The following is a 12,547-nucleotide window of genomic DNA, read 5'->3' as shown; positions in this document are numbered from 1 at the left end:
CACTAAATGTTTTCTCTTTGCAGATGACACCACTTTTCTTTTTTCTGGAGGGAATATCGTGCAGGTGTTGGATGTGGTTAACAGAGTTGGAAAATTAAAAAGATGGTTTAACAAAAATAAATTGTCAGAATTGGGAAAAGGCCTTTAACATGATGATGTTGTTACTATCTTACACAACATTCTTTGATTAGAAAGCATCACATCTGTTTTATAACTCGCTGATTGTTCCATGTCTGACCTGTTGTACTGAAGTCTGGGAAGTTCATGTAAAACTAACACAAACTAACACAAAGTAAACACAGAGATCCATCAAACCCATCGTTCAATCAGTTGAAGTTTTTTTCATTTCCTGAGTCAGTCAGTCCCTTTTTGTTATAAACTATGTATGAAGCACAATAACAACATTTTACCATCACATCCAAAAGAGAAGAGAGTAAATATCGTTTAAAAGGACCAGAGATCTTTAAGAAACCTGGGTTTAGATGTATCTCTGTAAAAGGAATTATTGTTGCACTATGATGGTTTAAAGTGACGTCAGTCTTATCAGGTGAGAGGCTAAATATTTTAATTTGTAAAGTTTGTAGAACAACGTTTCATGTAAAAGCTCATATAAGATTTTTTTTTCTTCTGTTTCATTTTCATTCTTGTTTTTGTTTCTTATTATCATCTGTTTTTGCTTGACTGTATTAGGAATGAATTTAACAAGTATATTGGAGCTTGGTCATAAAGTCTTTTAAATGTGAGAAGAATGATTTTCTCTACATTATACATTTGGTTAACTGATGCACAGAAATTAAAATAACAGACGGAAGATTTTTCCAGCTACTTTTAAACTGAACTCAGCTTGTTGAACCAGTCGGAGGAATTTTAGAGATTTAGTTTGGAAATGTCTGAAAAATCAATCATTTCATTTGTTTGGTTGAAAAGTGTGAAAAGGATCAAACTGTTTGTCTCTATGACTTTGGGGCCATTTCTTCCTTATTTTCATAATATTGTGAAATAAGTTCTAGAAACATAATTGTCATTTCGGGTTTTCCTGGCTGAAAGTCTGACTTCCCCCTGTGACAATATAAAATGTGCTCAAGATGAAGTAAATATATAATAAATTTACCAAGATGTCCAAGCAACTGCACCCTGGACCTCTGACTAATGCTTTTTATAAGATATAAATAGGCCAGCACCAGCGGCAGCCTCGGTCCTGCTTTAGTTCCACCCACAGGAAACACACTCAGGGGGCTGTCCTGCTTCGAGTTTCTCCAGAGAGGAGGCGGGTGGAAAGAAACACTCACACCCAGCAAGTCCAACGAGTAACAAGGCCGGTAAGTCACTGCTGCTTTACTTTGACCTTTGTTCTGTAGAAGCCTGAGTAGTTTTACTGGAGACCAGGGTGTAACTGGATCCTCTGAATGTCTGTGTGAGTGTTTCAGCAGAGATAACGCAGTGTGTGCAGTGTGTGTAGTGTGTGTTGTTAATGTGTTCTCTGTTGATATTGTGTTGAGGAGATTTTTCATTCTTTACACATATGTTAATCTAGACCAAATGGTCTGAGTAATGGTCCCAACACCTTGTTGAGTCTATGCCACACAGAATGAAAGCATATCTGAAGGCAAAATGAGCTCTAACCTACTATTAGCAAGGCATACCCATTAAAGGGGTTAAGCTGTAAAAGGGAATTTTAACAGAATAAACTTCACTCATGAGCTCCAAAATACAGACAGCATAGTGTCCCAGCTGGACCACTGCTTCACTGTTTATCGCTCTGTCCCCCGCGCTGCTTTAGGACTTTCTGACCACCGTCTGCCTCATCTCATCTCAGCCTGCAGCCGGAAATGAAAAACTTCTAAGCCTGTAGTAGGGACTGTGAGGAAGTGGACTGAGGAGCCAAAGCTGAAGTTACAGGCCTGCTTTGACTGAAGTAGCTTTGCAGCTGCAGAGCTGACTTCAACGAGCTGACAGACACTGTGACGTCCTACATCAGCTGCAGGCCAAGACTATCTGACATACAACAACAATAAACCTTAGTTCACACCTAACCTCAGGAAGCTGCGTCAGACCAAGGAAGAGGCCTACAGAAGCGGGGACCAGGACCTGTTCAAGCAGGCCAGAAACAGGCTGACAAAGGAGATCAGGGTAGTTAAGAGGAGCTAATGAGAGACTAAAAAACTCTCTGCAAACAACCCTCTGTCAGTGTGGAGAGTCCTGCAGCACATCATCAGCTACAGGAGACCATCCCCCCTCCCTGTGGAAAATCCCAGACTTGCTAATGGTCTGAATAACTTTTACTGGTTTCTGCAGGTTTGGGAAGTAGTCCTTCACACCTTCAACCCACACATTAGGTCTCCCTGTAACCCCCACATCCTTCAACTAGACCTCCGCCTGCACCAAGGATCTGTGAAGAGTGCCGGCTCTTTTTAAGACAGAAGCTCAGGAAGGCTCCAGGACCAGACAATGTGTCCCTGCCTGCCTGAAAGTCAGTGTTGAACAGCTGGCACTCACCTTCACTCTGATCTTTAATCGATCCCTGCAGCTGTGTAAAGATGCCCTCATGCTTCAAACGCTCCACCATTATACCAAGAAGCCCTCCATCACAGGAGTTTATGAATACAGGCCCGTTGCCCTGACGTCTGTAGTCCTGAAATCCTTTGAAAGACTGGTGTTGTCACCATCACAAGCCCCCTGCTGGACCCCTTGGACTTTGCCTACAGGGCAAGCAGGTCGATAGACGATGCCTTTGATGTGGGACTGAACTACATCCTGCATCACCTCGATTTCCCAGGGACGTATGCAAGGATCCTGTTCGTGGACTTCAGCTTGGTATTTAACACCATTATCTCTGAAATCCTCCACCGGAAGCTTACTCAGCTCACAGTTCCCACCTCCACCTGAGGCTGGGGAGCATCACGTCCAGCACTCCATCAGCACTGGTACCCCCCAGGGCTGTGTCCTCTCCCCACTGCTCTTCTCCCTCTGCTTCACTGGGCGCCGTCTTTAGCTAAGGTCTTTTATACTCTTTATTAGCTGCTGTGTTTGCATTGACTGTTACTGAGTCTATGTTCAGAGTGATAAGTTTCAGTGCTTCGCTTGTAGGTAGTCCAACTATTGCTGGTCCTGGTACATCCACAACATAAAACTTGGCTTTGACCCACCTAGAGTCTTTCCACTGGCATGGGATGTCTATTTTCCCATAGCAATAGGTCCTGTGGCCACTGTAGGCTGAGTTTTGATGTCTGTTCATGACTTGATGGCTTCTGCCGTACATTTGTATGTATGTACGCAGTGGGAGGGTATTTTCAGATGCACCTGTATCAATCTTCAGGTGACGTGTGTGTCCAGGTAGGTCAGATGGTTTCACATTTAGTACCAAGTATGCCTCATCTCTTGGTGACTTGAGCCTTGTTTCCACCAATGGGTGCGGGTTGGGATGGTTAGGGTGCAGATATTGATTTAACCCATCATCCCCGATGCCTCGGCATATTTTCCTTGCTTGTTTAGCTTCATCTGTTATCTCCTCGTCTTCAAGGTACAAACACATTTTCTGCCTGAAGGAGATCAACTTGCTAAGATTCGTATTGGACCAGTTCAACTCCGGTAGATGTTACGTCACGTCTGATTAGCTTAGCTACTCAGCTCGCTCATGGTGATGTGTCCACAGCTATAGTAACTTCATGTTACATCGGGCAAGGAGAGGTGTATTCTCGACTTTATGGACGCTCCTGTACCGCTGCCACAATGAAGTATTATTGGGCGTGAAAAGAATGACAGAGGAATGGAGGGAGCCATCTTACTTTATTGCCTTCATGTTTGGGAGATTACACACACACACAAACACAGTTATAGCAGTAGTGATGAGGTTGAGTACCGAATCACTCCACATAGGGCACTATATATGTTTCATGTAAGACATGTTATAACATGAACCATCCTAATGCAGCTCCTTTATTGCCAGTTCAACCTTTATAAAGGAATGACGTGATCACTGGCGTTAAAAGCATCACTGAGATCCAACAGGACAAGCACAGACGTCCAGTATCAGCTGTTAGACGTGGACTTTGTCTAATCACAAAAATTCACATAAACCACAGAAACAACATGTAACTAATCAATAAGGAGATAACTGAAGCACTCAAGAAGATAGGGAATAAAAAGCTCTTATTAATTCATGGCTAATCTATTTAAAAAAACATTCATGCCAAAGGGGCCTTCGTCAGGGTAAGTGACTTGTGCAATTGGCTTGCAATTGGCCTCAAAGGTGGTCTTCCACAGCCGAATTGAGTTTGCAATGAAGGCTCTTAGAGTCCTGTTGATGTTATACTTCTCCAAGCATTCCATGATCCCTGTGTGTGGCATTGAGTCATTCGCTTTCCTGTAATCAATTGAGGCAGTGTATTCCTGGTTCTGCAGTCCCGAGCGACTGTTCTATCTACCAGCAGCTGGTGTTTTGCTTCTCTGGTATTTTTTACCAATGCCCTTCTGTGCTGTGCTCATGTATTGATCCATGTGTCCACTTATCTTATCCGCTATGATGCCTAACATGAGATTCCATGTGTGGGGAGACAGGTTATTCTGGATCAGGATTGTCCAGCCTTCAGTTAGCCATTCAGGGTGGGTCCCATCCTTTAGTAGCTGGATCATTTGTGCTGCCAGGCCCTCATGGAGTGCAGTTAGCTTCTTCAGCCAGTAGGTGTAAACCATGTCAGACCCTGATGCTGTCCAGCTTTTCATACCTGAGACTCTTTGTTGGTTGTCTGCCACTGTGTTGGTTACTGGTTCTTGTACAGGGAGGTTGCTGTGGTCTGCTCTTAGATCCATCAGCCACTGTGCCCCGCTTTCGTGTGATGTCTCCTTCTCCCATATGTTTTTCCAGTATTGTTCAGTCTCCAGCCTTGGCGGGTCTGCCCTGTTGTTGTTACCCTGCCACTGAGAGTAAACTTTAGCTGGTTGAGTTGAGAACAGCAGGTTTATTGGCCTTGCTTCAATTTCTCTCGTGTACCTCTTTAGGCGGGTGGCCAAGGCTTGGAGTCATTATTTGGCAGGTTCTATTGCTTCAGGTGTGGGCATCTGGCTGTACCTCCTGGGTACCTGTTTTTTCATTGCACCTTTCTGGAGCTCTGATAGTTGGCTCACTTCTCTCCGAGCTGCCTTGATTTTAGCCTCCAACCTTCCATGGTGGATATGTATCTTTATGGTTGCTCTTTGGTTGATAGCTAAGCACCTCAAGGATCACTGCTGCTGAGGTGTAGATCAGCTCATTGGTTTCATTGATAATCGTTGTAGGAATCGTTCTCAAGGCTGCATTCACATCTTCCAGGAGACTTTCCGATGGTGCTTCACTCAGCCTCTGTAACTGGTGTCAGGTTTGCCTAATGTTCATTTTTGCCATGATTGATTGTGCTTATTGGGGCTTCATACCCAATCTCTGGATGGGGAGTTGTTGTTAACTCCCCCCCTGACCTGGTGTCCTGGCTCCCCTTTGCCATAGCATTTGCCGTCTGTGGATGTTGGAACGTTGAGCTACTAGTTGTTTGGCAGTGAGTGTTGATTGCGGGTTTCAAAGATTCCATATTTCCCACATTCTCTGCATGTAACCCCTCTGACTAGGGTTACTGGAGTAATAGCATACCAACAGAGCCTTGTTCTCGCCTCTCGTCCATTTCCGTCTTGTTCTAGTAGCCCACTTCTCGCCAGGGTGCTCTGGTTGCCCAGCACCTGATGCAGACCTTGTTTGACTGGGTGACATCTGAGCCTGTCATGTCTCGTGTTCCCTTGTCTCTCATCATATGAAGTAGGCAGTAGCGCAGAGGGTCTTGCCTCCCTCAGAGAGTTGGTAATTCTTGGTATATATATATAGATAATCCATACATACATCAACAAACAAATAGGTATTGTTCCTCTTTTCTTTAAGAAGCCACAGGGTGGTCAATTAAACCACAAGACCATTATAAAAAAGGAGAAAAGTCTAGTTCCCCATTCAAACCTGGGTACTGTGTAGCTGTGTAGGAGACCTTGTTGCATGTTTTGTATAACAATGTTCTGCTGAGGGAACATGTACATGTTTGCTAAAACATTTTTTAGTTGTAACATTGGCAGGTGTCTGCCCAGAGGCTCCAGCCCAAAATAAACAGAGTTATAAAGAGAAATACAACCTTTTTCTTTTTTAAGGTTATTTTGTTTATTACAGAGATTTTTAAGTATAGTGCAGCAGTGAATGCTTAGGTCTTGAGCGTCACCTTGAGGGCTGCAAAAACGTTCAGCTTTGTACCTCTGGGCCATGAAACCGAGTACGTTTAACATTAAGAGATAATACCATTATCCACGGGAAGCTAAGTTGTGGCAGCAGTAAGTCAGTCAGTTGTTTAACAAACTCCAATAAGCAGAAGAAATCACTCGGCTAGCCAGCCGCTAGCCTGAGTAGCTAAAGTTTTGGAGAGGGATTTAAAAAAATAAAATTATAATAATAATAAAGACAAAAGTGTATAAACAATATATATAACTTTTTTTTTTACAGTTCTTCAAACTTCATTTGAACCATTATTGAATCACTGCAGCATTTTCTCATTCGTCCTCTTATTTATTTATTTATTTATTTATTTATGTTGTTGTAGTAAAAGCTAACAACAATAATAATTAGCAGTGGTGGAAGTAACGCCGTTCCTTTTTTCAGTAACCTAGTTAATTACTCTTTCCATGGATACAACGTCGTCACCGTTATGAGGATAAAACGTTACTGACAGCGTGTTACTATTGTAAGATATTAATTTATGATTGTGCTACTGCTGTAGTGGAGAGGAGGTGGAGTGATACGGTGGAGCCTTGTTGTGTTGTGACAAATTATTTTTATTAATAGTTAACGAAGTTTTAGGGTGTTACACTTCTGCACACTGAATCTGACCTAATCTGACCGGGGCTTAGTACCGTGGTCGGGAATGAAAAACAATATTACATCGAGTGAAACTATTTTACATTATCATGATGCACATGTACATAATACAAACCATGTTTACATTTACAAAACAAAAGTACGATGCCGAAACACTTTTACCAAGGACTAAACAATTTTGGCCACCGTAGCTTAGGGCAGTGGTTCCCAACCTGGGGTCCCAGACTCCTCAAGGGGGTCACCCAAAGAGCACAGGGGGTCCCTGAGGCTTTGAACATTAGAGCCATTGTGATTAATGTCCACAAATTGTCCCTATTTTAAGGAAGCAAAGTAAGGCTGTATGTTTAACTTTGGCTTCATCAAAGGACAGGACTGAACAAGAATACAGTATTTATGGTGAGAAAATGACTTTTCCAGTCCAGAGAAAACAGGAAAAGCTCTAATCTGGTTATGAGAAATGTTCATTATGAGCAGAAACGAGGTTCTTGCTGAGATTCCTGCTAAAAATTTCACATAAACTCTAAATGAAAGCTTCTTCTGATGAAGTTCGCCTTTACAGGCCTCTCAGCTGTAATCATTATGGGTCTGCCTGTATATCTACAAGCTGAGGAAAAGTTTTGTTTTCACAGCTTTATCAATAAAGTTTTTGCTTCTTTTAATGAAACGGTCGCTTTAACCTCGTATGAGGCCACTTCTGCTGTAAAGTTAACAACTAACTTATCGTTAACTTATACTGATGGCTTGTGTGTGTTTTTGTGTTTACACTGATGATTCTTGTCTTCTTGTAGCTCTGGGCCATGAGGTCTTCATCCCTCCTCCTCCTCCTCTCCTTCCTCCTGGGAGTAAGTGATGTTCAAGGAGATTCAGACTTCAGAATCTGTGCATTTAACCTTCATCATTATGGAGATTCTAAAGCCAAGAAGACCGATGTCATGCAGACTCTTGTCAAGGTGAGGATGTGGTTACGATGTTCTGACATTAACATCAGTTTTAAATGTTATATTTCAGATTAAAGCATCAAATTATTCTCTATTATTCAGCATTTAGATTTTCTCAGAGGAACCATACTGGACCAAAAACAGGAAATGAAACAGCTGATTATGAGTAAAGAGTGTAGCTGCTTTTTTAAAAGTTTTTTTTTTTTTGAGCACTAATTCCTTCACTACAAGTTTCATTTATGTTTGTACTGAGATGCAAAACAGGAAGAGAGAAGCTGCTGAGAGACGTGGTTAAAAAACAACGAACTTTAGCGTCACCTTTCCAGGCATGGTGCCCACCAGGCTGCCACTGAGAGACTCCTGTCTGTTACACTGGAAACAGTCGTTCTGTGGCTTTGCTGTTTCAGATCATCTCTCGCTGCGACGTGTGCTTGCTTCAGGAGGTGAGAGACAGTAAAGGAACAGCTGTACCACAGCTGCTCGAACAGGTCCAAAGGTGATTCACCGCTCGCTTTCTCATGCATGTACACACACATCAGTCTTTCCATCACTCGAGCAGCGATTACATTCAATCCTTTTACCTTTTACCATTTTAAGTTGTAAAATGTAAGTTTTAAAGAGCCAGTTTTTAACATTTAAGGTCTATTATTGGCAGAAGTAAAAAATGTTTTCATTAATGTAGGACTGTACGGGAATAAGAATATTTGTGATTTAATCAGCTTAGAATACATTTATATCTAAAAACACCCTCCCGGCATCCACTTGCCATGATACACTGTGCTGCAACAGCTCAGAAGAAATAACCAAAGCATCTCTCTAGAGGGGACCATTTGCCTTTTTGCCCAGTATTTTGCAGGTGGCTGGGTGGAGGCTCATTCGCTTACAAAGTAAAGTTTGAGCCAGTTACTGTCGCTATTCTACAAACTTCAAATGCTGTTGTTAAAAGTCTGCTGTGAGAAGTAGTTTCTTCAGAAAGAGGAAGAGAGACTGAGGTCAGCTGCACAGCTGGAGCCCAGCAGGAAGTTGCAGCATTAGCAACAAAACCCAGAAGTGTTGCAAAGACCAAGAAACATCAGCAGCACACAGTGATGAACTGATCGCTGTCTTTCTGCTGTCCTCACACCGGCATGCTGCCATGCACTTGGATTTTTATTTCATAATTTAGATAAGTTCATTTGGACAAAAGTAATTTCATGATACCAGAGGGGACTTTAATTAACGTTAAAATGTCGAGGCAACACATGAGTTTAGGCCTTCTTGTAGCGCTTACCTCTGCTCTCTCTGCAGCAGAACTTCAGCATTTTACCAGCATGATCATTCACAGAGCAGGGGGAGATAAACACACACAGTCACACACAATCACACACAACTATGCAGCCAAATGAGCGCAGGGACACACCCCACTGTTCCATAACAGTAAATCCATGTGTGTGCATGTATTTCATTGTTATTCAGGTATGGCTCTGGACATGAGTACAGAGCTGTGGCCAGTGGGAGGCTGGGCAGGTCGGCGTCGTACCAGGAGCAGTATGTGTTTTTTTACAGGTAAGCTGAGCTGATCCTGCTTCTTCACAGCTTGATGCACCAAAGTGAACACAAGCAGAAATGTTTATCTGGGTGTCTGCAGGAGTAACTCAGTGACACTCACTGACCAGTATCAGTATCCAGACGAGCTTCCAGGAGATGTAGATGCTTTCTCCAGAGAGCCGTTCGTTGTTCGCTTCAGGGCCCCCACCACAGGTAGGATCACTGACTCTGGATTTCCATGTCGGATAATATTAATGTATGGGATGTAAACCCGTCTCCCCACATCCTCCCGCCCCCAAACCTCACCTTACTTTTTCAGCTATAAAGGAATTTGTCCTGATTCCTCAGCACACCACTCCAGACAACACCACTAAGGAGCTCGATGCCCTGTATGATGTTCTGCAGCACGTGAGGAAGATGTGGAAAACTGAGGTAGCGTCTCATGTTATGAATGATGCTGATGCACACTTCAGTTTAAAAGGTTGGTTGGTGATCATGAGTCTTACTGTGAATGTGATTGTGTGTATGAGCAGAATGTGATGCTTCTTGGGGACTTTAATGCTGACTGTGGTTACCTTGCTAAGAAGAACCGCTTTAAAGTGCGCCTGATTACAGACAAAAACCTCTTCTGGCTCATACCGGAGAACAGTGACACCACCGTACGTTCGACCACATCCTGCACATACGACAGGTAAACGCCACAAACCACCCAGACTTTACGAAGCACCAGTATACTACGTCATTGATCGTGGCTTTTTAAATTCCCCAAACACGGATACGATTCTCTAAGCTGATATGTTGCCAGATCTGCACGAGTGCTGGAACTCAGCTTCACTCCTAAAGCATCGATGAAACATTAAAATGATGTATTTTTGTCTTCGTCCTCATGTTTGTCAGGGTAAATAGTTTAGCTTTGGTTCTGCAGAGTTCTCCGGAGAAGATGCAGCCTAACCAGCTGCTAGTCGGAGGTTAATGCAGTTTTTCTAATGTTCGAGTAAGGGGGCGGAGTCAGCTTTGCTCAGCTTATATATTCAATCCTACCGCATCCAGACCATCATCATCATCATCACTAAGTCATGAGAACTGAAACATTTTTTTGATCTACTCTAAAAATCCTGAAGAGAAAATAGATAGAAAACAATGAAAAAATGGACTAAAAAGCAGTTCTCTGCCTTTTAACCGGTTTCGTCAGCTATTGCCTCATTTAACATGTTTCTATAAAAATCTCTGAATTTGCTTTATTGGACTGTTACGGTAGCCGCTCATTGCTGCCACCTGAGACTCATCCGAGATGCAAATGCCAGTGCATGGTCCCTGTTTCCGAGTGGCTAAACCATTATTCATTAAAATGTGCTGAAGTGTGATTCAGTCTGAATTATGATCAATATTCCACCGTTCACCTGATTGTAAATAATATTTAAACTAATGGTTTGTAGTTAGAAAATGTGTTCTTGGTGTGGATGACTCTTTAACTTGCTTATTCTATAGTCAGTGTTGATGAAAAGCCTTTTCTTCGGCTCTTCTGTCCATTCTGTATTTTCCACCAGGATTGTTGTGCACGGAGAAGCCTTTAACAGAGCGGTGGTGCCTTCCTCCGCCAAACCTTTTAACTTCCAGACAGAATACCGACTAACAGAAGAGCAGGTAACCAGCTTGTGTGTCTACACCTGTACACCAGCAACCAGCCGTTATAGCCACAAATAACTGAGGTGCAAGAACAAACATGCCTTTAACAGACATACAACCGAGACCCGTAACACAGAAAGGTGATGTAAATACAGAGTTACTGATGTTATAGGACAGTTAGAAATATATCAGCACTGAATGCCTGAAGAAGATTTTATCTCCACTGAGATCTTCAGATTTGCTGTGTTTGAGTCTTTAATGGTCCCTGCAGCATCATTAAAGCCACACAAAGACCCAATACTTATATCAAGACTGAATTCAACTACCATTTTTAAAATATTTAAGTGCTTTTGTTGCTTCAAACTAAAGTCAGATGAGTGTCTGCAGAGCGTCCAGCTGAACTGTGATTCTATGAAACCAGAGAAAAAAGCAAAAACAAACCTTGTTGGTTAGTTTTGTGTTGATGTTTCCAGACGCTTCATTCTGTTTTTACTCAGGCACTGGACGTGAGCGACCATTATCCAGTGGAGGTCCTCCTGCAGGTGGTCAGATCCAGAGCCTTCAGGGGCAGCACATCCTCCAGTGGCAGCACATCTGGAACAAGCACGTTGCTCCAGATGTGCACGTTGTTCGTCCTCAGCCATCTTACCCGCCACATATGATCACAGTAGCTGGAATAAACTTGCAGAAAGGATGATTTTAAACTCTGTGTTTGAGGAAGATCTAAAGAAAAGTTCATGAACTGATGAAGAGTCCTGCATGTGGAGTCTGATGATGCTCGAAATGAAGCTGTTCGCCTTCTTCACCCTCGTATTCTTTTATGTTCCAGCCAAGCATGCTTCAGATTTACTAAAACCTCCTCAGCATTGGATCAACATTCTTCTACCATGTTTTATTTTGCACATGCTGGGGTCCACATTAGCTGCTGAGGAGGTTCCTGTAAAGACCTGAAGCATGCTTAGACTGGTTTAAACAGTCCAGTGTTCTTCATGTTAAAAGGATATTAAAGAGAAAATGAAAGTAAATCACTTGTAAATGGTGAATTAGATAACAGTAGCTGTGTTCTTTTAATCCGATCGAATGTCCAGTCAGAATAAAAAAGCTTCATGTAAACATGTCAGCTGGAATCTGTTCAGATTTTAGGCAGATTGATGAAATATTTGTCTGTTTGATCGTAGCCAGTGTTAAACTTAAGCAGGTCTTTAACCTCCTGGTGTCTGATGCTGTAAGTGAACATTTATATTCTTCTCTTTTTACTTTCAAACAAGCAGAACTTTTTCTTTTACCTTCAGCCTTTCTCCATTTTGTTCTTTAGATTTAACAGAAATCTGCTGTGGTTTTATGAAACATGTTCACGGTCCTTTGGTCTGATTTGTAACTGAAAAAAAAAAAAAAAAAAAAAAAAAATGGTAGACTCTGTTTTTAAATGTTAACGCAGTTTTTATTTCACCTTTAAACATATTTGTGAACTAGGAGTCAGTGTACAGGGGTTTCTTGTTGGATCATGTCCACATACCAAATAAATAATAACTCTGCACCCATACTCAGCACAGATTCCACTGATACCTGCAGCACCACA

General features: G+C 42.3%; 1 protein-coding gene across 3 annotated transcripts; it reads left to right on the top strand.

Moving 5' to 3' along the window:
* The first annotated feature begins 1,196 nt into the window (after nt 1–1,196).
* Nucleotides 1,197–12,347, top strand: dnase1l1 (deoxyribonuclease I-like 1). Of its 3 annotated transcripts, none has more exons than XM_042004332.1 (9): nt 1,197–1,319; nt 7,666–7,827; nt 8,223–8,311; nt 9,271–9,360; nt 9,443–9,555; nt 9,662–9,774; nt 9,876–10,033; nt 10,890–10,986; nt 11,466–12,347. In XM_042004332.1, the coding sequence occupies exons 2-9, from the start codon at nt 7,675–7,677 to the stop codon at nt 11,628–11,630; spliced, it is 978 nt and encodes a 325-aa protein (XP_041860266.1). In that variant the 5' UTR covers nt 1,197–1,319; nt 7,666–7,674; the 3' UTR covers nt 11,631–12,347. The 3 variants fall into 3 exon arrangements, with proteins under 3 accessions (XP_041860266.1, XP_041860267.1, XP_041860265.1); XM_042004333.1 differs by lacking the exon at nt 1,197–1,319 and adding an exon at nt 1,838–2,997 and having other exon boundaries at nt 9,662–9,823; nt 9,958–10,033; XM_042004331.1 differs by lacking the exon at nt 1,197–1,319 and adding an exon at nt 1,857–2,997.
* Nucleotides 12,348–12,547: the final 200 nt, after the last annotated feature.

Source organism: Melanotaenia boesemani, chromosome 13 (assembly GCF_017639745.1).
Source record: "Melanotaenia boesemani isolate fMelBoe1 chromosome 13, fMelBoe1.pri, whole genome shotgun sequence".
Lineage (NCBI taxonomy): Eukaryota > Metazoa > Chordata > Actinopteri > Atheriniformes > Melanotaeniidae > Melanotaenia > Melanotaenia boesemani.
The sequence above is the reverse complement of the archived record's forward strand: the minus strand, read 5'-3'. Positions and strand labels throughout refer to the sequence as shown.